The sequence below is a fragment of the Zingiber officinale genome, chromosome 5B (genome assembly GCF_018446385.1).
Source record: "Zingiber officinale cultivar Zhangliang chromosome 5B, Zo_v1.1, whole genome shotgun sequence".
Classification (NCBI taxonomy): Eukaryota; Viridiplantae; Streptophyta; class Magnoliopsida; order Zingiberales; family Zingiberaceae; genus Zingiber; species Zingiber officinale.
Window position 1 is genome coordinate 140,430,018 of NC_055995.1, and position 24,827 is coordinate 140,454,844.

Consider the following 24,827-nt stretch of genomic DNA (forward strand, 5'->3'; position numbering starts at 1 on the left):
TAACACCTTAGTTGATAACAAAAGGTTTATAAACTAAACAGTTAATTCCATCAGCATTAAAATCTTTTATCCAGTATAGAAAAATATTCATCAATGATAGGAATTACTACAACATTCATCAAAAATAGAAACTAATTCGTCATTTATAGAGCCTGACCTTACTTACAATTAAATCACATTTATGGGTATTGTTTATAGCACCCGTCAACTCACCATTTACACATCCTTGTTCCCATTTTAAGGTATATTTTGCCCTTTACACTAGAAATCTGGGTAGAGCATTTCCAACAACCTAACAAAAGAAAAAAATCACACTACTGTCATTCTCTATTAGCACAAGGCTACTAGCAGGCATACAACAAACCCCGCAAGCATACAACAAACCCCAATTCACTGTTAACTACTAGGCCACAAGCATCAACAAAATCTCCCCAATCAGCCACACAAATACATCGACAATTCAAAGTAGCCACCTCCTGAAACCAACAAACAGGTAACACCAAATCCCCCATACCCAACCCCTAATTCTGTAGAACCCGGTAAAGCGAAGGCATCAAAACAAACTACTTAACCAAGATCGATCAAGGAGACCGAACATAAGGGAGATCCAGAAACAGAGTGGAAAGATCCCGAACTCAGTGTTTATTAAGAAACACAACTGAGAAGAATGGTAGTTAATTTTAAAATAACTTGAAATCAAGAAACAAAAGACTAACAACACAAACTAAAAACTACTTCTCTACTCTTCATATTCATGGCCATTTAGCAATACAATATTTTGTCAATAAAAGGACAATAATGAGATATCAAGTGTTCATGATCCCTTTTTAACATGAGAATTGCTTCTGAGTTTATTTTCATGACATGTAAAAGTAAACCTTGATCATACACAATTCATATAAGTTCCTACTGGAGCAGTGGAAATGTTTAACCAGATTTGTGATTCCTATCAACCAAATGCAACCATGAATTGTTGTTTACTATCCATCAGCTTGAACCATAAACTAGGGATAAATACACCAATTTTATATTTCTTCTATAAGGTAGTTTGCCATTATGTTGCTAGTAGACTACATTCAACAGGATAAGCAGACATTTACCTTTAGGCATGTTGATTGTGATCAATCTACTTGTAGTTATCTATTCCAATTTTTTTTAATGTCGTCCACTAGAGACAAGACATAAATAATTCTACAATTTCTTGTTTATTCTATGATGTTAGATATTGTCAACATGGTCAACCTATCTATTCATTTGGGGTCACATACGCTAATCCAGCAAGAAGGTCACAACCTAGCCATCAACTCACCACAATGCCTAAGTTCATTACAAACTATCAAGAATTCCATGTTAAGTATCTATTCGATCTTTGCATTGTTCACCTATGGTAATTAGCTGAACACCTTTTGCATCTAATGACAAAAGACCCCCAGACGTAAGCTAAAGTTGTTTATTTAAGCACGTTATAATCCATCATTCAAATTAAGAACTATAATGAAGGAAATCTTACAAACATGTAGACAAAAGTAGTCGAGTTCCTGACGAGATGGTTGGCGCATGCTGTCCCTTAGGAGTGTGCTCTGATACCAACTGAAACGCCCCAAGTTTTTTTTTTTTTTTTTACCAATCTCTCTCTCAACAACTACGATTTGAATGATCACATTGCAGAACCATAACGGAACTATCATAACCAATAGACAAGACTATATCAACAAATGTATATCGATAAGAACAATAACCCCTCAACATTCCCCACCCGAATGACAAAGAAGATGAAAATCTCTCGCGGTAGATCCCGTATGCACTGCACTCCCGGACAACGGACAGAACCATGCGTCCATCCCGCCTCCTCGTCTACTCCGTCCGTGGCCTTCCAGCATATCTTGGAAGTCATCCTCACCTGTAATATAAATGTGGTGAGTCTACGACCCAGCAAGTACCGACCAATATGAGTATGAAGATATCCATAAGATAGTGGAAATAGCAACTAGAAGCCTTTTAAAGAAAACATAGCACAACCAGGTACGACATAAGAAAGATATAACATGCAACAATGTTCCTACGTAGCTAATAGGGTGAATATGTCACATATCCGGTAACCACAATTAGAGCCAGTCAACAGTCCCATGAACCTAGAGGTACCTCCTAGAGAACATGCAATCATATAACCGAAGCTAACATAAATTCCAGTATCAGTCAAGTTTGGATGGACCCTCCCCGGAGCTCAACCCGGGTCACCCATCCCGTACTGCTACCACATATGCTCATACTCAACCTATTAGCTATGTAGACAACCTTAAACAGCTACCTTATCATATAAAATTTATCATGCATAACCATTACATTCCTACAGTCAACATGTTCATTCGCAGTGCCCATTCCATATTCGTATCCTATATAGCATAGCTATACACAATATAAGCATGCGCATCAAACCAAGAACCCATCACAGTATATTCATATTATTATGGTAGAAAGCAGCCACGATTTTTAAAATGAAACATGCAATCTTACAGGAAATTAGAACACAAAACTTGTAATAGTCAAGAAGTTAATTTCTGTACTTCTACTACCTGATTCCTACTAGTATACCACAGCATAAACTTGGCCAGAAGCCACAATCAAAACACAATTGCTCGGAGAAATCAGAACTCATCAAAATCAGTCCCATCAACGCCGTAACAATTCCGAAGAGAAAAACAGAATCCACAATTTCAAATCATGTTTGAAATCCAAGCCACCATAGACTCACCTCCCAGCTTCAAAGATCACCCACACCTCCAAACCAATTTCAGAGTCCAGAACACCACAATTAAATTCCGAACCGAAAACCCAAGACGGAAGCGAAACAAATATCAAAATCATCTTGAAGACATCGCAGGAATCAACACACTAGAGACCCACAAAAATCCCAAGTCATGACACATTCCATCAACCAGCCTCTAAGTCAAGCATATCAACGAGCAGGCATCGTGCAAGACGCTTACCACCGCAACAACACAGTGGAACTCGATTCAAAATTCGTTCATAGTAAATCAAACATTGCAAGATTCGTATTAAGAACATCTCTATGGATATCAAGCTTCAACAACAACAGAAAACACCAACCAGACATTGAAATTAGGAAAAACTCAGGCGATTTCATCAGCACTTCGGAGAACCTTCGATTCGAAACATTAAACCTTAGAAGGAACCGAGTACAATTTCATTCGCAGATTGACGAAATCCATAAGATTCACAACAGAATAGGCCATGGGAAAATCAATCTCCATCGAGAACAAAAGGCTATAACAAAACACAGAAACCTTGCGATTCAAACCAAGAAATCCTCAACGAAACCTCAAGCAAACAGAGCTCTATAGAATGGAAACCTTTCGCAAATCATTTCACCAATCTCCATACCTGAGAGAAACAATCCACCCCTCCTAAGTTCCTACCTCCTTACCTCACAGATCTCGCACATTCATAAAGGGAATGAACTTGCCTCTTCCTTCCCACGTCGCTGCCGAATCCCTAGCTCGTGAGGTTGCGCCAACAGAGGGTACGCGAATGCCCCTGTGTCTCGTCGTCGTGTCCCCCGTTGCTCGCCGGCGTGAGGAACTGCTTGGCCGGAGTCCCGATCCTCGGCGGAAGCTTCGTCGGAGCGGCCGAGATCGGCAACGAAGAGTTCGGCGATTTGGTGTGAGGAAATGAGCCGAACTTAGGTTAGGGAATTTATACCTAGGCGAATTAGATCAATTAACTCCCACCTTAATTGGCGTATTGCTAAACAGCCTTTCTCCTATTCAATTATACCCCTTAAAATTTAACATAATTCCCTAAAAATTCATAAAAATTCCAGTAAACTCCATAAATCCATATCAACTTAATTTCTGATAAATTATTCATGAAAACATATTTATTTATTATTATTATTATTTAAAAATAATAATGGTGCTGAAATCTTCTCCGGAGAAGAGGGGGGCGAACGGTGCTGAAACCCTCTTGTTGGGCCATTGAGAGAATATGCAAAAGAAATAAAAAATATGTCCCAAGACTAAGTCTTGGTTTAGTAGTGCGGGAGTAAAGAATTGAAAAAGAACTAACTCGAGTGGTGTTGCACCAACCTCGAGCGAGATCGATATGAACGAAAAAAAAAACTGGAATATAGTAATAATACTAATTTTAGTTGACTCCGAAAAATTTAAAACACCGCGAAAAAATTACGTGATTGGTGGTTGCACCAAATCAATGTGACCCCGCTCTGATACCAATTGTTGGATCGAGACGCGCTAGAGGGGGGGTGAATAGCGCTCGCGGCTATTTCGTTCGATTCGTAAAACTATCGGAGTTAAAACACGCAGCGGAATAAAGAAACAAACACAGAGACACAGGAGAATTTACTTCGTTCGGAGCCTAAATCGACTTCTACTCGAAGGCCCGCGATCCTTGATCGTTTTCCGTGGGCAACAACTATATTTCGGAAATATGTTACAAACTAATTACAATAAAAGCTGTTAAATTTACCAACAACAAGAGAAATAGTAGATGCAGAGCTCCGGGTTGTCGGTGTCAAGTCGCAGCACTTCGGGATCGTCTCGTAGGCAGCTTGTATAAGAAGGATTGCTTGGAATTAGATGTTTTAAGCTGCTATTCGAAGTGCCCTTTTATAGTGTGCTGGAGGCGCCTCCAAGGCTGTCCGAGGCGCCTCCAGGCACCGAGTCTGTCGCGGTGATAAGTGCAGAACAAGTCGCGCTTTATCCTGCTTGAGGCGCCTCCAGGATGCTCCAAGGCGCCTCCACCGTCTAATCCAAGGCGCCTCCAGCCACGTCTGAGGCGCCTCCAGGTCTTCTGCGCAGACATGTGCTGGCTTGCACCCAAGGCGCCTCCAAGCCCCATGGAGGCGCCTCGGATACTGTTCATCCGAGTCTAAACTCTGAATTTTAGCCCTGCAAAACATGTTAGTCCACAACTACAAAACATGTCCTGCAAAACCAAGTTAGCATAGAGATAATATTAGATATGATAATAGAATATTATGACAGTCTTCGGACTGTCCGGGTCTGACTTCGGATTTCCAACCGGAAACCCTAAGTCGACCCGACGCCTACTGTTCCCTCTACAGGGAACGCGTCCTCACCTACTTTACTCAAAAGATTTACCTGATGTCAGTGCGATCCTCCAGATCGACTGGACTTTTGCTCGGTGCTCGATGCTTCCGGACTTTCTGCTGGACTTCCGCTTCCCGGCTGGTCCAGTCTTTCACCTGGTTCGCGATACCAGGACTTTCCACCTAGGGTTATCCCCCTAGGACTTTTGCCTGAAACACTCGACCCACCAAGATTTTCCGCATAGGGTTATCACCCCCTATGACCTAGGGTTACCACCCCCTAGGGTTTTAACCTGCCTAACCACAGTTAGGACTTTCCTGAAACACTTAGTCAAACACGTTAGATCACCATGTGAATTCATACGACCGTGCGAGGTTTCCAAAGAGTAAGAAGAGCATGGTCGTGTGATTCCACACAGCCATGTGAGATTTCCAGTGGACAAGAAGATTATGGCCGTGTGAATCCACACGGCCATACCACTGAACTAGACTGTGGTCGTGTGGATCCACACGTCCGTGGCATGGGCCGTGCCATGCCCGTGCCCAACCCTATTTAAGGGGTTTCTCTCCCCTTTTTAGGGATCTTTGGCTTGGGGTTCATCCCCTTGGGGAAGGGTTCTCCCCTTAGGGGGAAGCCCTAAAGCTCTTCTTCTTCAAGATCCATCCATCTTTGGAGCAAGAGAGTGTTTCCAAGGACACCACACTTTAAAGATAAGCATCTCTTCTCTCTATCTCCATGTATTGAGTTATGTTTGCTTATTTCTTCATCTTTGGATTGTAATCCCTTGTAATGGAGTAGATCCTCAGATCTAGGACGTGGGAAGTAGTTGCTTCTGTTGGTCTCATCGGGCCGCGAAAACTGCTTTTTCGCGTCGCGGAAACCCCGAGTCACCCAAAGCCATGGATCTCGTGCAAAGATTCGTAAACAAAACTTTTCGAAAAACCTTTTTCTTGTACGAGTTTGTAAAAACTTTAGATCTACACTAAAGTTAAGATCATTACCCTTGTAGCGAAGCCCTTCGCGTTCCCGCTCGTCCAAGGTGTCGGATCTCTAGACCGTCAAGTGTACGGTCCTCTAGAAGTATCCACACGAACAATCCTTGATGGAGAATACCAAACAAAGGTGTGCTAGCACCTTGTCTTGTTCGGCCAAGAGAGGAGGAGAGGGAGAAGAGAGAGCTCTAGAGGAAGAAGATGACTTAATCACACTTGAATGAAAAATGAATATTTTTTCATTCCCCACTAGAGTGGCCGGCCACATCTTGGAGGTGTAACTCCCCACATTAATTCCAATTAATGTGGAGACCATTAAGAGTTGTAACCCCCATGAGGTGGCACTCTAGGATGATGTGGATCAACACTATTGGTCCACATCTTGCCACCTCACTAAATGACATGGCAACAAGTGTAACCTCCTCATTTAATGTGGGCCGGCCACATTAAATGCTATGGAGGCTTGTAACCTCCATGAGGTGACACACATTAATGATGTGGAGCAATCCTATTGGTCCACATCTTGCCAACTCACTAGTGATGTGGCAAAAAGTCAAGTCAAACATGACTTTTTCTCATCCTCTCAAATCAAGTCAAACTTGATCAAATCTCTCTCATGGTTGATCTAATCCAACCATATGATTCAAGCCAACTTAATATAATGAATCTAATTCATTAAATTAAGTTGATTTAATGAGTCATAATCTAAATTATACTCATTAAATACATGAATCAACTTGAGTCCAACTCAATTAGCCCAATTTGGATTACTCTTAATCCAATATGATTCATCAAATGAATCTAATCCTCTTGGTTCATCATATGAACCAAATCTCCATCTAATTGTCCTTAGTGTGTGACCCTATAGGTTCTTGTAACGTTGGCAATGCCCTAAACCCATTTAGGAGCATAAGTATTGAGCGGTATCTAGCAACACATCATTACTACCCAAGTTACAAGAATGTCGAGATCCGACATCACCTTGTGACTACCAATTGTGACTCCTCACAAAATATATGACATTGTCCTTCTATCCTAGACATCTAGATTGATCAATGTGAGGCATAGACCGTGTCATCCTCTAATCAATCTAAATCTTGAACTCCAAGTAGACTCACTCGATCAAATGAGCTCAACATCTAATGTTGACTCATTTGGGCATGGCCATGCACTTAGTGGTCTCACTCTATCAAGAATAGCGATGTCGCTCCCGTCATATGGGAGGGATAGATCCCATCTACATCACTCACATCCCTCTGCATAATTCGTTACATACCCAGTAATCGCCTTTATAGTCCACCCAGTTACGGGTGACGTTTGACGAAACCAAAGTACATAACTCCTTATGTAGGGATCCATGGTGACTTCAGGTCCGAGGACTAATAGTCATACTAATAGCCACATGAGAAAATATATGACACTCATATAACGATCCATGATACTTTCTCATGGCGGGTCATTCAGTATGCATTCTCCAATGTATACCCATGTGTCAGCTTGATATCTCTATATCCATGACTTGTGAGATCAAGTCATCGAACTGACCTACATGCTAGTCTTATTGCATTAACATTGTCCCTGAATGTTAATACTCGACTAGGAATGATTTAGAGTAGTGTTCCCTATATCATCTCACTATCGATTCAACTAATCGATTGATATAGGTATGAATCTTCTACTCAAGGACGCTATTATACTTAGTCTATTTGACACTAATACAAATAAGTATAATAACCAAACAAATGCCTTTATTAATATACAAGAATATGATATACATGAGTCCATACAATCATCAAAAAAATGATTGGCTCTAGGGCTCTAACTAACAGCTTCTACTCTGGAAAGTCCACACGATCGTGTTGATTCACACGGTCGTGGTCTTCTTCTCTTCTGGAATATGGCATGGCCGTGTGAGTTCGCACACACGACCGAAACTTACTTTTCCAAGGGCAAGACCACACGGTCATATGGTTTCACACAACTTGAGCTTGATTTCTTCCGAAGTTGCTCTTGTGTATATTTTTTGCTCCGTTTTCACTCCAAATAGCGCCCTGACAATAAAAACAAGCAAAGAGTATATCTCTGAACAAAATGAGTGAAAATATGACATTATAATGAAATAGGGTGCAATAAACATAGATTATGCTCATAAAATACAAGTAGATGTGAGTCTAAACATGCATAAAAGTGTATATAATCTACACACATCACACCCCCAGACTTAAATCTTTGCTTGTCCTCAAGCAAAATCCACAATCTAGATTTATGTTCGTAGATGACATGTAATAATCCCTAATGAATCAATATAAACTTATCATATAGTTTCATTGATGAACATGACACAAAAATTATGTGAGTGTGGCCTAAGTAGAAGTTCTCCGTGCTCAGTGTGATGAGTGGCTTAACTCTCTCAAGTGTCAATATACACCTTAACTTTGAATCATTTGCCATTATCAAAACTCAGGTTCGATCGTCGGATGCTTCCCGCACCAACAGTGGGTATCGAGGAACTTGAGCAAGGGTTGCTCGAGGATGTCGGAGGGGAAGTCGTCGCCGAGCTGGTTATTGCTGATGTCAAGCTTGTACAAGAGCCTCAGATTCTCAAGTGACCCCAGGAGAGTGCCATGGGACACGTTGGAGTTAAGGTGGAGGAGGGCGAGATCAGAGAGGAGGCCGAGCTCTACGGGGAGGGAGCCCTGAAGGGCGTTGTGGTTGAGGTCGATGCTAGCGACGGTGATCTGGCTCGGGTTGTCGAGCGCTGCCATGTAGTAAATGCCGGTGTAGTTGTAGACGAGAGGGTTGAATCAATCACCGGTGATATTCTTTGGGTCGGCAATGATGGTGTGTGATTCGTAGATGATGGTGGGGTCCACCCAAGGGAGCTCAAAGTCACAAAGACCGGATGACGTGGGAGGCACGGGCCAACGTACGACCGAGCGGACGACAGATTCAATGGGTCAGCATATGGCTGAGAGGGTTTAGATTCGGTGGGCCAGCATATGATCGAGCGGACGATGGGTTCGATGGGCCAGCATATGGCCAAGCAGTCGACAGCAGCGGCGGGCCGATGTATGGCCGAGCATACTACAACGGGTGATAGGGCAACATGAGGGCGAGCTGGCCAGCATGAAGCCGACCAACCTAGCAAGCCAGCGGGCGACCTAGCGGATGGACATGCAATGGGGCGCAGCAGTCAGAAGGAGCAACGTGCGACCGAGCGGACTGGGTACTAGCCGTGTGGAGGACTAGGACTAGGTTAGCCCGAGTTGAACCCACTCGACCCCTATGAGCCTCCTGGCATACCTTTTTGGGAGTTAGTGCCACTGATAGCAGGGTTGCTTTAGTTGACAGAAGGTACTTTAGAAGCTTCCAGCTATTATGTCAGAGGATGGTCGGCTCACTTAAGGATTAGTGTCAGGGATACTTCCTGGTGTTGTCTTTTCATAGGACACGTGGGGAAATGTGCCAACGCTTAGAGATCTGTGTTCAAACGCTACCGGACCCTTATAAAAGGGGGGGGTTCCTTCGCCAGAGAGGTAGGCGCACAATATTACTTAGACACGCTCTTATTACGATTTCTCCCTTACTTTTCGACAGAAACTGACTTGAGCGTCGGGAATCCTTTCCCGGCTCAACACTAACGTTCCCCTTTGCTTTCAGGGAATGCGAGGAGTATCTATCCTAGGTAGCTAGTCCATGTAGAGTCTTCATCCAGTCAAGCCACGAGTCTAGTCATCAAGTCGCTATCTCCTCAGATTTTGGACAGGATTAATGTGCTTCCGAGCCTGGAGTGCCACGTAGGCCCTCTCTAACCAGGGATTCGATGGAGGGTAGTGTTGGGCGGAGGAGAGAAGAGGAAGAAGGTAGAGGAAGAGGAACACCATGTTTGTAAAGTATACACGAACGAAAGTTGGATTTGAACCTATTTTTTAAAATTACAAAATCAAGATAATGATAGATTTTTTATAAAAATAAATAATTTAATCAAGATAATAATAGATTTTTATAAAAATAAATAATTTTTTTGATGATTTATTGAAGAAGAGCAAAAATTCAAGATAATTATGGATTTTCAGATGATTAAATAATATTTTGGATTTTTTTTAAAGTCAAATAATATTTGTAAAAGTTGCCCCATAAACTATGGTACACGATTGGGGGCAAAATAAACATATTCATGGGCTTCAGGTTTATGTTTTCCCAGTAGAGTTATATATTTCGAAAGCCACTAGGGAAACTAAACCCTAGTTCTGCGATAAGAGAAGATGGCGGATGCCGGCGGCGATCCGTCTTCCGGCGGGAGCTTGGGAGGGAAAGTTGTGTCTTTGAAGGATCAAGGGAACGATTTCTTCAAATCTGGTAACTACTTAAAGGCGGCCGCCCTCTATACGCAGGCCATCAAGTTGGAACCAGACAATCCTACCCTTTACAGGTTCGGTGTCGTTCTTAACTCTCAACCGTTCTTTTCTTTTATCTTATGCGAGAAAGGAGGTAGATTTGTGTGACTGCATCTCTCTATGTTTCTTGTTTGGGAGATAGATTGCTGCATGGAAGCTAAATATTGTAAAAGATAGTATCGTGCATCTGTCTGAAAATTACTTTTATGTATCTTGGCAAAGCTTTGCAAATCGTAACTAACTATTTTAGCTCAGCCTCATGCACCTTGTCATCCATTGAACTCCGTGCTAGACTATCACTCGTACCGCCATTGTCATTCTGGGGCAGCTACATGGGTCGTGCCCCAACATTGAAGTCTATGCAATACAATATCATAAGTATTGACAATGGGGTCAACCCTGGTTGTTCGGTGATCAGCTGAAAAGTTGATGGCATCAAAGAAAACTTTAATATTGACCTTACTTAACCTAATATTTTTACACATGCCTCAATAATTAAAAAAGAATTGTGTTCCTGAAATCAAATTGTTGAGACTTGCAACTTGTGTCATTAATTCTATAAAATTTTGTTTCACGTTGTTTGTAAAAAAGCCTCTGTCTACTTTGAGTTTGCTCTGTAGATTATTCTTTGTAGTTATTTCAATCTGCTATTGTTGTCTTGTAGTAATCGTGCTGCAGCATTTCTCCATTTGGTCAAGCTTAGTAAAGCACTTGCTGATGCTGAGATGACCATCACTCTTAACCCCCAATGGGAGAAGGTTGTCATCCATATGTTATTGAGCACATTTCTTTTCATAACACGTAAAATAACTTTCTCTTTGTAGGTAAAGTTAACTGCCATTTGATGCCCTTTTAGGGTTATTTCAGGAAAGGATGTGCTTTAGAGGCAATGGAGCGATTTGACGATGTAAGTGTACTAAATTGTTTGTTTTTCTTTCCTTAATGATGGGACATCAAGGATATACAGTCACTCTTCCTGTAGCTTGAAGCTGTCTTTTAAACCACTCTAATCTTAGATCTATTGCTTGCAAATGTAGATGTATCAGCTATGATCCCTTATTACAGTATCCATATATTGATAAGTTTCTTTATCAATTCAATGCTCTGCTTAAATCATGTCTTTCTCAACTTATTAGATAGTAGATACAAAGTCTTAGGAGATCTTTCTTGTTTTGTTTATCCTCTTTTTTCTGCTGTTGTTGTTATGAGTTGTTATTCTTTTATATTTGCATCATCTTCATTCTGTAATTTGCAGGCAATAGCTGCCTTTCAGGTGGCTCTGCAACACAATCCCCAGAACATGGAAATATCAAAGAAAATAAAGAGACTCACACAATTAGCTAGAGAAAATAAGCGAGTATTGGAAGTTCAAAATATCCGTTCGAGTGTTAACATGACCAAGTTTCTGGAACCCCTGAAACCTGAATTTGTAAGTTCATGACACTTATTTTTCTTTTTTGTTTGTTTTTCTTTAAAATTAAATGGCATCAATATATTTGTTTTAAGATTCATTGGTTAACTTGTACTGACTTCTTTTGTTTGTGTGTGCCTGTTTTTCCTCCTGCTTTTTCCAAATTGCTCTTCTAGCATTAAATGCAAAATGTGCATTTGCATCACTATGAAACGAGGAATGCAATATTCAAGATGTACCAAAGTATCACCCATATGCAAATCTTTATGGTTGCATGGATCTGGAAAAACATGTAATAATGTAACTTGAAGATATTTTATGTTTTATATTGATTCTATATTTTTGTTGAAATAGATATGTAATTTTTTTATTTTTTTTCATACATTAGAAAAATTGAGCATATTTGCTAAATTGGTGCTGGTATGGGGACAAATTAACAAAGATATGATTTATCTGCTGAATCAGATTAGCTAAGAACTATGCTCAGTAGAAGGGGAGATATGTGAAAACATGGAAAAAGAAAACATAAAAGCAAATTTGAAAAATTAGATCTTGGAAAGAAATTGATTTCACAATTTTCTAGTGCATTCTGGATGCTCTTTCTTCTGCTACTTGAATCTAGAATGTAGATCCATATTGTTTTTAGTCTGCAGCGTTCCCAATTGAGGGTGTATGGAAAGATATCTTCTCTTTCCTAGTTGAAGTAATGGATTCAGCAATTAAGGGATGGCATGAAACTGGTAGGGTGGATCCTAGGGTCAATTTCCTTCTTGATAAGCAGAAGAGTCAGACTGATAAGTATGCTCCGGTTGTCAATATTGATAAGGTAATTTATAATTTGGTATTTACTTGCTCTTTATTTGCTCTTTATTTGGTCCAGCAATTACTTATTACTAGTTTGAATACTGATGTTTACTTTGCTTTGTCAGGCCTTTGAATCTCCTGACACACATAGCAGTTGTTTCTCATTTTTGAGGCAGTATGCAGAGGATTCCTTCTCTAGGGCTGCTTGCGTGATTGCACCAAAGAGTATTATGTCCTATCCACAAGTATGAATTCCTCATATTTGAGGCAGCATGCTGAGGACCTTTATAATTACTATTATTATTATTATTTTATTTATATAATCAGGCTGAGTCCTATTAAGCATCAAAATATTCTTTGTAGGTCTGGAAAGGGCAAGGTTCTAGGAAATGGAAGCTTGGCCAAAATGATGGCTTCTTTGTGCAGTTTGAGTCACCTCTTCTGCGCAAATTATGGTTTGTTCCTAGTTCTACCGAGGGAAGCCAAACTTTGTGCAGGTAACTAAATATATGTGGAAAGCTTACTAAAATGTTGGTCTTCTTGGATTTTAAAACCAAAAACTAAGATTAGATTTGGGCTCTCCATGCTCCAATGAACTCCTTTCAGGACTTTAAATCAATGCAAGTTGTTTTATACCAAAACAACTTATTGACCTTCCTTAGATTTATATGCTTCATGTTCCCATAAATACATTTTAGGTCTTAGATGGTGAATGTGAGGTGTTTTGAGTCATCAAGTAATTTTAGCTTAATTTCTGATTACTTTTGGTACACATCTACTTGATAACCCTCTACAACTTTGTATCACAAACTAAGATCAAATTTGAGCTCCCGTTACTCCCTGAAACACATATCAGGTATTAAATGGCCAATTTGATGTCTTGAGTTAAAACACTTTGTTAAACCAAAACAAGGTGTATTATTTAAGATTTTGAGTAGTTTTCCATGCTAACTTAAAAGAAAATTCGTAAACTACAATTATATATCATTTGGTTAAAGTTCAAAATATAAGTTGTTTGGGCAGAATCCAAAACCTTGTCTGAAACTGGAGAAACTTGAAGGCACACACAATCCTCAAGGTTTTCCTCATAATATCTGTTAGTTTCTGTGTTTTTTTTGTTAGTTTACAATATGGCCAGAATGGGTCTTCTCAAGGTAATTGTGTCGTAACGTAAGATTGACATATGTGGTATGCAGTCTATGGGCATTTCAGTGTGCCAAGGGAAAATAAATTAGTAGTACTGTATTTGGAAAATTGCATACATCTTTTTGAGGAATTGCTTTTGATGTTTTAATGATAAAGCCTTGCATGATTATATCCTGAACTTAAATTCCCTTGCCTTGTACTCATGCTGGTCTATGGTGATTTGATATTGCTTAATAAACAGTCATTGGTGTTCATTTTTACATTGCTGATTTTTCCAAGACTGGTTCTTACTACAATTGTACGCTTGTTATAGTCTTCATCACTTTTTGTTCGGCAAATGTTTTCTTATTGCAAATACAACAGCTAAAAATCTAGTTGACATTTTAGGAATCCAGAGGTTTTGGATATCAGTGCTCATGAAGTGCTTCCTCGCATTTTCAAAGAGTCCAATCAAGACGTTTTGTAAAGAAGCATCTACCTTTTAGGTCTCATGCTGTTGTGATGACGGTATCTCTCTGCTTTTCATTGTGTGGATTGGGACAAACTTGATTGCAGATTAGTGCGCAACTTTTTGGTACCTCAATTTTGCCAACGAACTACTCGAAAGATTTTGTGACCTTTTGTTGTATTATCGATGCTCATGCGTGTGTACAATTTCGTCACATTTCATTACATTTTCAACTAAACATGCATGTTTTTTTTAATACTATGATCGTTTATATCATTTATGCAAAATAGTTACAGGAGATGCAGATTTTATATCTTTTTCAAAATAATTTCATTAATATCAAAATCCCCCTATTTGTTTTTTACCTTTTTTCCCTTAGGGGTTAAATATTTATTTATCCATCTAAATAACTCTTTTGTTAATAAAAAGAGCATTTTAACAATAAATAATTAAAATTAGTGATATTAATAAATGTTAGATTTGACATAAATCTTATTTCTCAACAGATTTTTAAAATTCACAATAAATTTACAATGGTCGAATCCTATTATTCATTTGCAATAGCTACCTCAAGCAAAGTGTCACTAACTAGGCTTAGGCTAGCTAGTTCTTTTGCATTTGCAATGTCATCGAACTCATTAATTATTCTTTCAGTAACGTCTACTAGTTGGCACTGCCTTGTATGGTTATCCACGTTGATGGGTTGCATATGGTAGTAAAATATGGAATCCGTCAATTTTTTGATCATCTGTGAGGAGATAAATCGGAAAAGTATAATTAATCGGTACGATAAAAGTATTTTTTAGTTCTGTTTTATCGAGATTTGAATCCTTATCCTGATACTAATTTTGTCCCGTACTAATTTTCTGCCCTGGAGTTTAGGATTATAATACAAGGAGACTTGATGATGGTTCCGTTCGATTCCAATGAATGATGTTATCAATTACGTATTGGGTTGGAGTTGGAGTAGTCGGAAGGTAGAGGAATCGTATAGAAAAGTTATGTAGAACCTCTTAGCTGAACTCGTCTTTTATACAATGTTAAAGGCACCTCTAACAACCCAAGGTGCCTCCAACGTCGCTTATCCGATCTGTGGACTTTGATCTTTATCCACTATAAGGCACCTCTATCAACTCTGAGGCGCTTTCATTGCGCTCCGAGGCACCTCCAATAAGCTCTGAGGCATCTTCCTGAAGCAAAATTTCATCTTCAAACTATATATGTGCAAGGGCGCCTCCAGCCTACTCAAAGTGCTTCTATCAACTCATTTGAGCCGCCTCCTAACACTCGAGGCGCCTCTAGTATTATTCATCTTATGTGAATTTTTACAAACTAACTCTTGCAAAAACGAGTTAGCTAGTAACAAAAATGCCCTGTAAAATAGAGCAAGCACATAATAAAATAAAATAAATTTATAAATTAGACCATGTCTTACCAAGACCAAGATTTAATCTTGGTTTCAATTTAGACTTTCAAAATGGATCTAAGTTGGACTAGTGCCTATATCCCAACTGGGACTTGTCCTCGCTGAATCTCTCTCCTTTAGTTGTTTACCTGACCTTACCTATTGGGGTGCTGGGGTTAGGAGCTAATTGCTTCAGAAGCTGAGGCACAATTTGAGGCGATGGTAGGCCTAGTTTGACCGCTCGACGTGTTTCATGAGCGAGCTGATAACAATCTTGTATCGTGGGTCTTAGAACGATGGTAAGTGCAAAATTGAGGTACTGACTAGAGGGGTTCAGTAAAAGAGGTTCAAACGACCTTGATGTATTGTACTCCTCTCACTTCCCAGACCGATAGAGGATTTAGTTGAGGGTCTCTAGGCCGTACTAGAGGTGGTGGTGGTTTCCGATTAGCTTGGCCTATTAGAGCTGGGACAGTCACCTTCTTCTTCCGGGTTGCTTGAGCCTTCCTCTACATTAATGTATTTGACCGTCTTTCCTAGCAGGTTGTCGAAGTCTTTTGTGGTCTTTCTGACGAGAGCTTGGAAGAATTCTCTTTCTGAAAGGCCTTGAGAAAAAATATTTATTAATGTTTATGAAGCGGCGGACGGAACATCTAGCATCACTTGGTTGAAACGCTTGATGTATGCTCGCATGGATTCCGTGACCACTTGCTTGAGTGTGAAAAGACTTAGGCAGGTCTTTTGATATCTCCTTCTATTGGCAAAGTGATGCAGAAAGGCTTTTCTGAATTCCCTAAAATAAGTAATAGATCCAACTGGCAGTCGGTCGAACTATCTCTGTGTCGAACCTGAGAGAGTGGTTAGAAACACTTGGCTTTTTATTGCATCATTATACTAGTGTAGTAGAGCGACGTTCTTGAATCTTCAGAGGTGATCTTCAAGATCGGTGTTGCCTCCATACTCCCAATCAAGAAGGTCAGAAATACTTAAGCAACTTTTCATCTAATAACTTTTGAGAGAAAGGTACGCTGGATTGTTTAGACGATCCTTGAACGATATGAGCCTTTCCTCTCTTCGGGGGTGAATTTTTAGCCGAAGAGGTTTACAACCACTCAATTTTAGTGTAGCCCGCCCCAAGCACTCGAAAAAATGCTCAATTAGGAAACTCAAACGGCTGCTTTTGCTTGGATCTTCTCTCTAACACAAGAAACTCCTCTACCGAGGCTACAAGTTCCCGGAGCGAGTGAGAATCTTTGACTCGTTCTTGGGGTAGTGCTTGTGCCTTGACATTCCTAAATAGATCGTACTCCTCCGATGTCATAGCAAATTGATTTTACCGACTACGTCCATCCTTACATTTCGAAATAGGTGAGTGTGTTTCTCATAGATGGTGTCAAATTTGATCTTATAGGGAAGCTGAGTAGATGAACGACTAATGAGAAGTCAGGGATGTTGACAGAGGAAGGACTTGGAGTTGGAAGCCGCGAACCAGTCCACATCACAAAGAGAGCAAACAAGAATGTTAGAGCGAGAACCAGGAATCAGGGGGTTCCTGGTGCAGGCATTTAGATGCTCAAGTCAGAACCGTATCCCCTGCCAAAAAATGAAGAAGATAAACAGTAGTGTGGATGTGTGTGCGTGCACATACCTAGTCAACGGAGAGGACCCTCCTTTTTATGCCGCTTCTCATAACCTCCGCAATGAAGAAGCATCATAGGATACCTGGTGTCAGAATATATCGGGTAGTGGAGGATGTACAACAGTCTTCCCCTAGGCAGAGGAAGGTTCTGTTGCGTATATATGTCAGAGTAGTGGAATATTCTCTAGTGAGTAATCATTATTCTCTGACAGGTGGTTGTGATTCTCTGACAATGTTGTCTTCTAGAGGAAGTCCGATTGAGTTGGAGCTAACCGAGTTTATGATGGGAGTTATGCCCATGAGAAGTAAGGATATGAGCTCCGGAGGCCTGACCGACTCTGGGGCCCGATTGGGTTTATGCAAAAAACCATACTTATGAGAAGTGGGGAGCTGAGTCTCGGAGATCCGACCGACTCTTGGGTCGATTGGGTTTATGCTGGGAACCTTGTTTATGAGAAGTGGGGAGCTGAGCACAAAGAGATCTGACCAATTCTTGGGTTGATCGGGTTTATGTTGGGAGCCATACTCATAAGAAATGGGGAGTTGTGCCTCATTGAGATCCGACCGGATTTGAGACCGATCAGGTTTATGTTGAAAATCGTGTCCATAAGAAGTGGAGAGCTGAGCTCCGGAGATCTGACCGGTTCTTGGACCGATCGAGTTTATGCTGAGAGTCATGCCCACGTGAAGTGGAGAGTTGAGCTCCGTTAAAAATGATCCGTTTGAATACTTACACATTGACTTTGACTATTATTTTATCTTAATTTTGACTACCACATAGTCTTAATATTCAACCTTACATTATTTTGAGAATACTCACAACACTCCGTACCATAATAGATAGATGCAAAACAAGGACGCAACTGAAAGCCTCAATCTGGTAAATCTGCAAGTCGATACCGAAAGAAGCCATCTCTCACTGACAGTTCCTTTCATCCAAAAACCCTCTTTAATTCTTCTTTTTCAAATTACTATATATTATGGCAACTGTGATCTTTGGCAGAGGAGAGTCTCCTGATCCAAGAGCAGATTCTGAACAAACACTACTTCATCTTAATTAGCTAGCTAGCTAGCTGTTCTTAGAACTAGGAAGGGGCGATCGATGGCATGCATGCATGCTGCCATGAGGAAGAAGTTGCACCAGGAACCATTTACATGTAACTGCCACTGCATGCATGGTAGGTGTAGCCTAGCTTTTCAGACCCAAAAAGGCAAAAAGAAAGAGGAACAAGAAGAAGAAGAGCATTAATCAATATCACTGAAGAAGTTTTAAAACTTAATCAGAGAGGACTTCATGAAGACATTTATGTGTAATTTGATGTGAATTAGTATGATTTGAAGACACTTTAGATGGAATAAGAATGCTTGCTAGCTAGGGACGTGGAGATGCATGAATGGCCTCACACAAAGAGCAATTAATGGCTGCTACTCGAGTGTCTTCAATGCAGGACCACCATTCTCTGCAGAACTCCTTAAATTATGTATGCACTACCAAACTGTTTGAGGATTAACATTATCAAAAAAGAAATGCTCCCTTTCCCCTATATATCTCCTTCCCTCCTCCTTCCAAGTTCCAACCCTAGAAAATATAATGCAAGAGAACCTTTAGAGGTGCACCATGAGAAGCTCAAGCTGCCAGCATGATCTGAGTAGTCCATATATCCTCTCCAGCTCTTGGTTGGATAAGGACATGCAGATCATGTTGAAGCTTCATCTACTGGTGGAGCACCAAGTTTTTTTTTTATTTTTCTTTTTCTTTTTCTTCTTCCTTTAGCCTAATGATTGATGTGATGGAGGCTTGCAAATGGAAGAAGGCTGAGTTTTAATTTCTCTCTTGCAAAACAAACAATTTCATTTATTTTTTCTATGTTGATTTAGTTTCATTATATTAAATAATATAATGGTGAGTTAACATAATAGTTTCTCGAGTGATTTTCAGATCTTGGAAGGAATTAAGCTGATCCCTAATCATCTTGCTTATGGTGCTCAACCCTAGCTAGAAATCATCTGATGTTTGCAGGTTTGTGATTATGATTTACGTACAGAGCCACTGGATGAATATATAGATCATAAAGCTAATTTCTATGGTTTTTAATTACTTCATGGATATTGATATTCAGATGCATTTCTAGGAATATATATGGATATTGAAGAATGGTATTTATGATCCATTTTGTGTTCTTTTATTGATCTCTTTTCTCTTTTCGTGATGCAATAATGAAGAGGCTTTTCAATTTTTTGTTTTTTTTGATAATATATAGAGTTGTTGAGAAGCAATTAAAGTGGGTTAATTAGGACTTAGAATGAGTAAGAGATTTAGATTAAATGGGCAATTACTTTGAAGATAATGAGCAAAAAGAAACCCTAACACATTGAATTGCTTTCGAACAACAACTCGTGGAGAGAAACTTCTAGTGCGAGATGTTCTTAGATCAATGACACATGGTCGAACCAACTTCATATATATTGTTGAAAGTGGATCATTTTGTTTAGTTATAAGCTCAAACAAGTCTATCATATTATTGTGCATAAGATCAATATAAGCTAATATATAAGGTAAGATTGAGGAAAAGTGAATATTTCTTGTTTTTTTTTTTTTGATAATTTAGATATTCAGACATGGTTCTAAAAGTAGCTAGACAGTCTTCCCTCTATTTTATCTATGGGGGAAAAAAGTTCTTTTACTAGTTAACTATAATTTTTTAATTTATCTCTTCATAGATAGTTATGAGGCTAACTGTATGAGACCGCTCTCTTTATATAATCTGTGATGGACATTGAAAAATACTTGGGATAGGTATAATCATCTTTTGCTATAATAGATTCATTTTACAAAGGCCCCAAACTATGATGTTGCATCAGAACACGATGTAGTTAGAGGTGTCAAAAATGAATTCGACTCGATGACCCAATCCGAGTCGACCCTAAAAAAAATTAGGTTCAGGTTAGAGATTTTTTAATTCAGGTCGAGTTTAGATTGGAGGGTTTTCGGATTGAAGATTTTTGGATCGGGTTCGAGTTGACTCATGTTAATCTGAATTTAGATTTTAGTGGGTTTTTAAGGTTAAATCAAATTTTGTTTTTAAAATTAAGATAATTGTGTATATCAATATCAATGATAGTATGATAATGATGTAGTATTGAGATAAAAGTAAAAAATTATAGAAAAAATATTTTAAATCAGGCTATTGAGGTCGAATTTTGATTGGTCGGGTTCAGATTCAGATTTAAATTTAGGGGTTTTGATTGTATTCATGTTCTAGTTAGAAATTTTTTTATATTTTTTTTCAGCCCGACCCGAATTTGATTCAATCCACCCCAAGTCTCCAAAGCATCCATGGTTCAATTCTCTATCATTTACAATGTTGGGTGGATGGAAAATTTTCATGGATCAGATCAGCTATCATCAGGATGGGTCCTGAAGGACTGGATACCTTATGTTGTGTTAGAAGACAACCTAGTTTGAGTTGAAATTAATTTGATATTTAATGTCATTTAACAAAAATTTATCTTGTTCGTCTACAAATTAAAATGTAATTCAAGCCATCTTTTTATATGATCATTAATTTTTTTAATATGTTATATTATTTATATTCATTTAAAATTTGAGTTTCAAACTCTAAACTAAGTGAAACAAACAATAAATTTGGACACTAGATTAAAAAAAAAAAAAAGGGAAGAGAAATCTCAAATCTAAATCATGCCCTTTTTAATATTTTAATGCGAGAAACACACTCATTTGCTCTCAAAATGAATAAAAACGTTATTGAATTTAGATCATTTGAAGCATGTTGTTCACAAACTTTTCATACAAAAGATTATCAATAAATCTATAAATTTAACTTTTTTTTATTCTACTATGTCGACTTTTTAAAAAAAATAAGACTGCGCATAATGAATCTTTCCTTGAAACCTTGAATGACGGGACTATTTTTATTTATTTATTTTTTTTATGTCGACTTTATATATATTCTTTTAATTGAATAAAATAGCATTTGAAGGTTAAGCTAGTAACCCCATTTGAGGGCAAAGCCACAAAGGATTCAACTCGAGTACCTCTTTCAAATTTGCCATTTTTAATCACAGAAAGGATCAAAATCATCGTTTTCTCGGCAAAACAAACGAGAAAATACGATAAAATCATATCTTTTATCTCTCTCTCTCTCTATTTCGTGTTCGTGTTGGATGCAGAAACAGCTATCTTTGAAGCAATCTAGCACGCCGTTTTCCTGAATAAGCGGTCCTGTCACCCTCGAATCAAGCGTTCCTAATCGCTGTAGATCGATCTGCGATCCGACCCCGGGAATTTCTTCTCTAATCCTTTCGGGTTTGCAAAAAGATTGCATCTTTCTTGGCGTCTTCTACTTCAAAGTCTGTGCCGCTCCTGTTCCCCAATCCAAAATCCAAACTTGGTTTGTCCTCATTTCGTGTGAAAAATGCTGCTGGTTTTACCCCCCTTTTATGTCGGTTTCTTCAATGTGATGAAGTTGTGTTGTTATTGTTTAGAAGTCTCCTGATGATCGCACGGATTGAGTTTTTGGGGATGAGAATTATGTGTTACTGATGCCCCTTTTGTCTGTCTTTCCATTTCTGATTTCACGTTTAGTCGATATCTTCTTCAGTGTTTGGACTTCCCTTCTACTTGATTTTAGATTTTATTTCTGATTCCTCTTGCTTGGTTTCGAATCTTGTTGAATATTTTGTTTATTCTTTAGAAGTCAATCAATCAACGAGACTCCTTCACAAAAGACCTTATATACTTGAATTAATCAGAATCTTTGGTGTTCTATTCTGGATCAAATGGTTTCTTCCTCGAAGTTCTTGTTGATCGGTTGTTATGGTGCAGATCGAGCAGGGTTGAACTGAAATTGGCATCAACAAAGCCATGAAGTTCAAACAAGGTGATGAGGTGGAGGTCTTAAGAAGAAACAAGGAAACCTATGCCTCTTGGTTTCCTTCAATAATTTTATCAGTGCTTGTTAATAAGTATTCAGTAACATACAAACTGTTTGTATCTCCTCAAGGAAAGCCCATTGTAGAAACAGTGGATGTCAAAGATGTCAGGCCCTGCCCACCAATTGTTCCTTACAACCAGGATTGGCGCGTCGGCGATGTTGCTGAGGTTCTTGATACACATTCTTGGAAGGTAGCAAGGATCGTTAAGATTGTCAAGAACAAATACGTCGTTGCCAAAATCTTTGGCTCTATACAGCTGAAAAGATTTTCCATCTATGATGCAGCAAGGGTTTCACAGGCTTGGCAGAACAACAATTGGTTTGATAAGGTATACTTTTATACTTTCAGGCCTTGTGAAGTATTATTATTCATATCGTCCTATGAGCATATTTCTTAAGCAGAAATCATTAATACTTGATCGCGTAGTTTGTGTGTTCTTATTTTATGGCTGCACATGCTGTAACTTTCACTTGATATTACATTCTAGACCTTCAATTGTTTGACATTCTGTTGCACTTCAATTGCTCTAAGATATTATCTAAAAGATTAAAACCTGCAACGAAGGTATGCATTGCTTGAATAATTGCTTGTTCTTCACATTTGATGGACTTGTATAGGCAGTTCTACGTTATTCACTTGCGTCTAGTCTTGAGAGATGCATAAACAATGTCAAAAGTATGGAAGTAGTAGTAACCGATAGGAAGAGATCAAATCTTCCTAATCTGTGCGATATGCATCGCTTCAATTGAGTTCGATCAAACCAAATTGATTGAAGTATTATTAAGGTTGTCCCGTAGAGCAAAAATGACAAGTTAGTTGTGTTTCAACTTTCAAGTGTTCCATATCGACAATCGACATCTCATCCATGTTACAATTTACAAGCACAACCTACTTCATTTATCACTTCAGAATTTGCTTGATTTTGCTTCTCTCCAAGTCTTTTTAACTTCCAGCCGTGCACGACTAATTTAGCTCATCTTAACGTGTTTATTGCTTAATTGCAATATGTTACTTGAAATTATCGTAATTTTGCATGAGTAGAAGTACATCCAAATGGCCATTTGCGTCCATTTTATCATGGTTTAAAAGTTTATATCGTGGTTTAATTCCATATGTTCATGACTAGGAGATCCTTGAGGTCCCTTTCTTCGATTAGTTCTAACTTGTTCTAGTAATGATCATAAGCTTTGTTAGAAATTCCCTTCCAGGTTGGAAGTGAGAGGCATTATGGTTGTGGTTTTATGTCTTCGAGCGCCAAACAGTCAGTCAAATTGGAGGATGGAACACATGAAGCAGCTTTAATGACACAGAAACTTGACAAAAAACACCCAGAAGATTTCAAGGAACAGCAGTCCAGCAGAAAAATGTTTTGCGGCATTTCCACTCAGACAGCTTTAAAAGGAGACCTCAAAATCATCTGCATCTCGAGTTCTGATCATGAGCCTAGGGGTACCAGTAGGAAAAGGAAGGATAGCTTGGAAGCTGATGACTGTGATCTGCTTAACAGAAGAACTTGGGAGCCTGAATTCAGCAAGGCCAGAAGAAAGATCAAAACTCATAAGATGTTACCAGATGAGAGAATACCAATGCCAGCTGTTGAAGAGACTGATGAATGTTCGGTCGCTAGCTGTAGCGGTAATGGCACACCGGAAAGTTATCTTTGGCAAATGAGAAGACATTCTAGGAATGCTTCCAGGAAATCTATGCATATCGAGTATTCAAGTCCTCATGAAGATGGGAGAAAACATCAAAGCATTTCCGAAGAGAAGTTAGCTTCCAACATCCATAAATTAGAGCTGAATGCGTATAGATCAACTCTGCAAGCTCTGTATGCATCGGGGCCTTTGAGTTGGGAGCAGGAGTCACTGCTAACAAATCTTCGGCTCTCGCTCAATATATCGAATGAAGAACATTCAGTCCAACTGAAGCAGCTATTGTCTGTGTAAGTTGCTCGAATGCCAACTAGTTGCCTTGTCGATATCTAATCTTAGGGATATTCCAACTTCTAGAAAATCTCATGAAGTCCATCCATCTTGTGTGGCATTTCTTGCTCAGAAAGAGTTGTAGTTCAGTTTGATTCAGCAATGCTCTGAAATTTCTGGATAGGTTTGTTCATGTTCTGTTGTAGAAGTAAACTTTTGGATCGTTTTCAATAATGTTCTTCCTATCTATAAAGAATTTGCTCCTAAATGAACTTTAACTGCTAGTAATTTTCTTCCTAGAAAGACTTCATGTCCCAAAATAGAATTTCTTGATATATATATATATATCAAAACTTTTTTATTATTTTTTATAGATTTTGAATTAAAAAAACTTAATATTTTTTATATAAATCCTTAATACATAAATATATCCCCAAACATATTATAATACTTCATAAATATTTAAATTTATCTTTTTTAATTTTTTATTAAATATTATAATCCAATTGAAAAATCTGAATCCTACCAATAAAATAAAAAAAAATTGAAAATTATCCAAGCATGAACCCTAAAATAAAATTTTTAAAAAATATTTTAATCAATTTTTTTAATTTAAA

General features: G+C 38.8%; 2 protein-coding genes across 4 annotated transcripts; both read left to right on the plus strand.

Moving 5' to 3' along the window:
- The first annotated feature begins 10,261 nt into the window (after positions 1-10,261).
- LOC121986441 (serine/threonine-protein phosphatase 5-like) lies at positions 10,262-14,575 on the plus strand. The gene is made up of 8 exons (XM_042540402.1): positions 10,262-10,514; positions 11,144-11,237; positions 11,336-11,386; positions 11,735-11,908; positions 12,537-12,716; positions 12,820-12,939; positions 13,058-13,191; positions 14,228-14,575. The coding sequence occupies exons 1-8, from the start codon at positions 10,348-10,350 to the stop codon at positions 14,304-14,306; spliced, it is 999 nt and encodes a 332-aa protein (XP_042396336.1). The 5' UTR covers positions 10,262-10,347; the 3' UTR covers positions 14,307-14,575.
- Positions 14,576-21,359: 6,784 nt separating this feature from the next.
- Positions 21,360-24,463, plus strand: LOC121986442. Of its 3 annotated transcripts, none has more exons than XM_042540403.1 (4): positions 21,361-21,744; positions 21,839-21,886; positions 22,179-22,616; positions 23,497-24,463. In XM_042540403.1, exons 3-4 carry the CDS (start codon positions 22,218-22,220, stop codon positions 24,232-24,234), a joined length of 1,137 nt encoding a protein of 378 aa, XP_042396337.1. In that variant the 5' UTR covers positions 21,361-21,744; positions 21,839-21,886; positions 22,179-22,217; the 3' UTR covers positions 24,235-24,463. The 3 variants fall into 3 exon arrangements, with proteins under 3 accessions (XP_042396339.1, XP_042396337.1, XP_042396338.1); XM_042540404.1 differs by having other exon boundaries at positions 21,842-21,886; XM_042540405.1 differs by lacking the exon at positions 21,839-21,886 and having other exon boundaries at positions 21,360-21,744.
- The last annotated feature ends 364 nt before the right edge of the window (positions 24,464-24,827 follow it).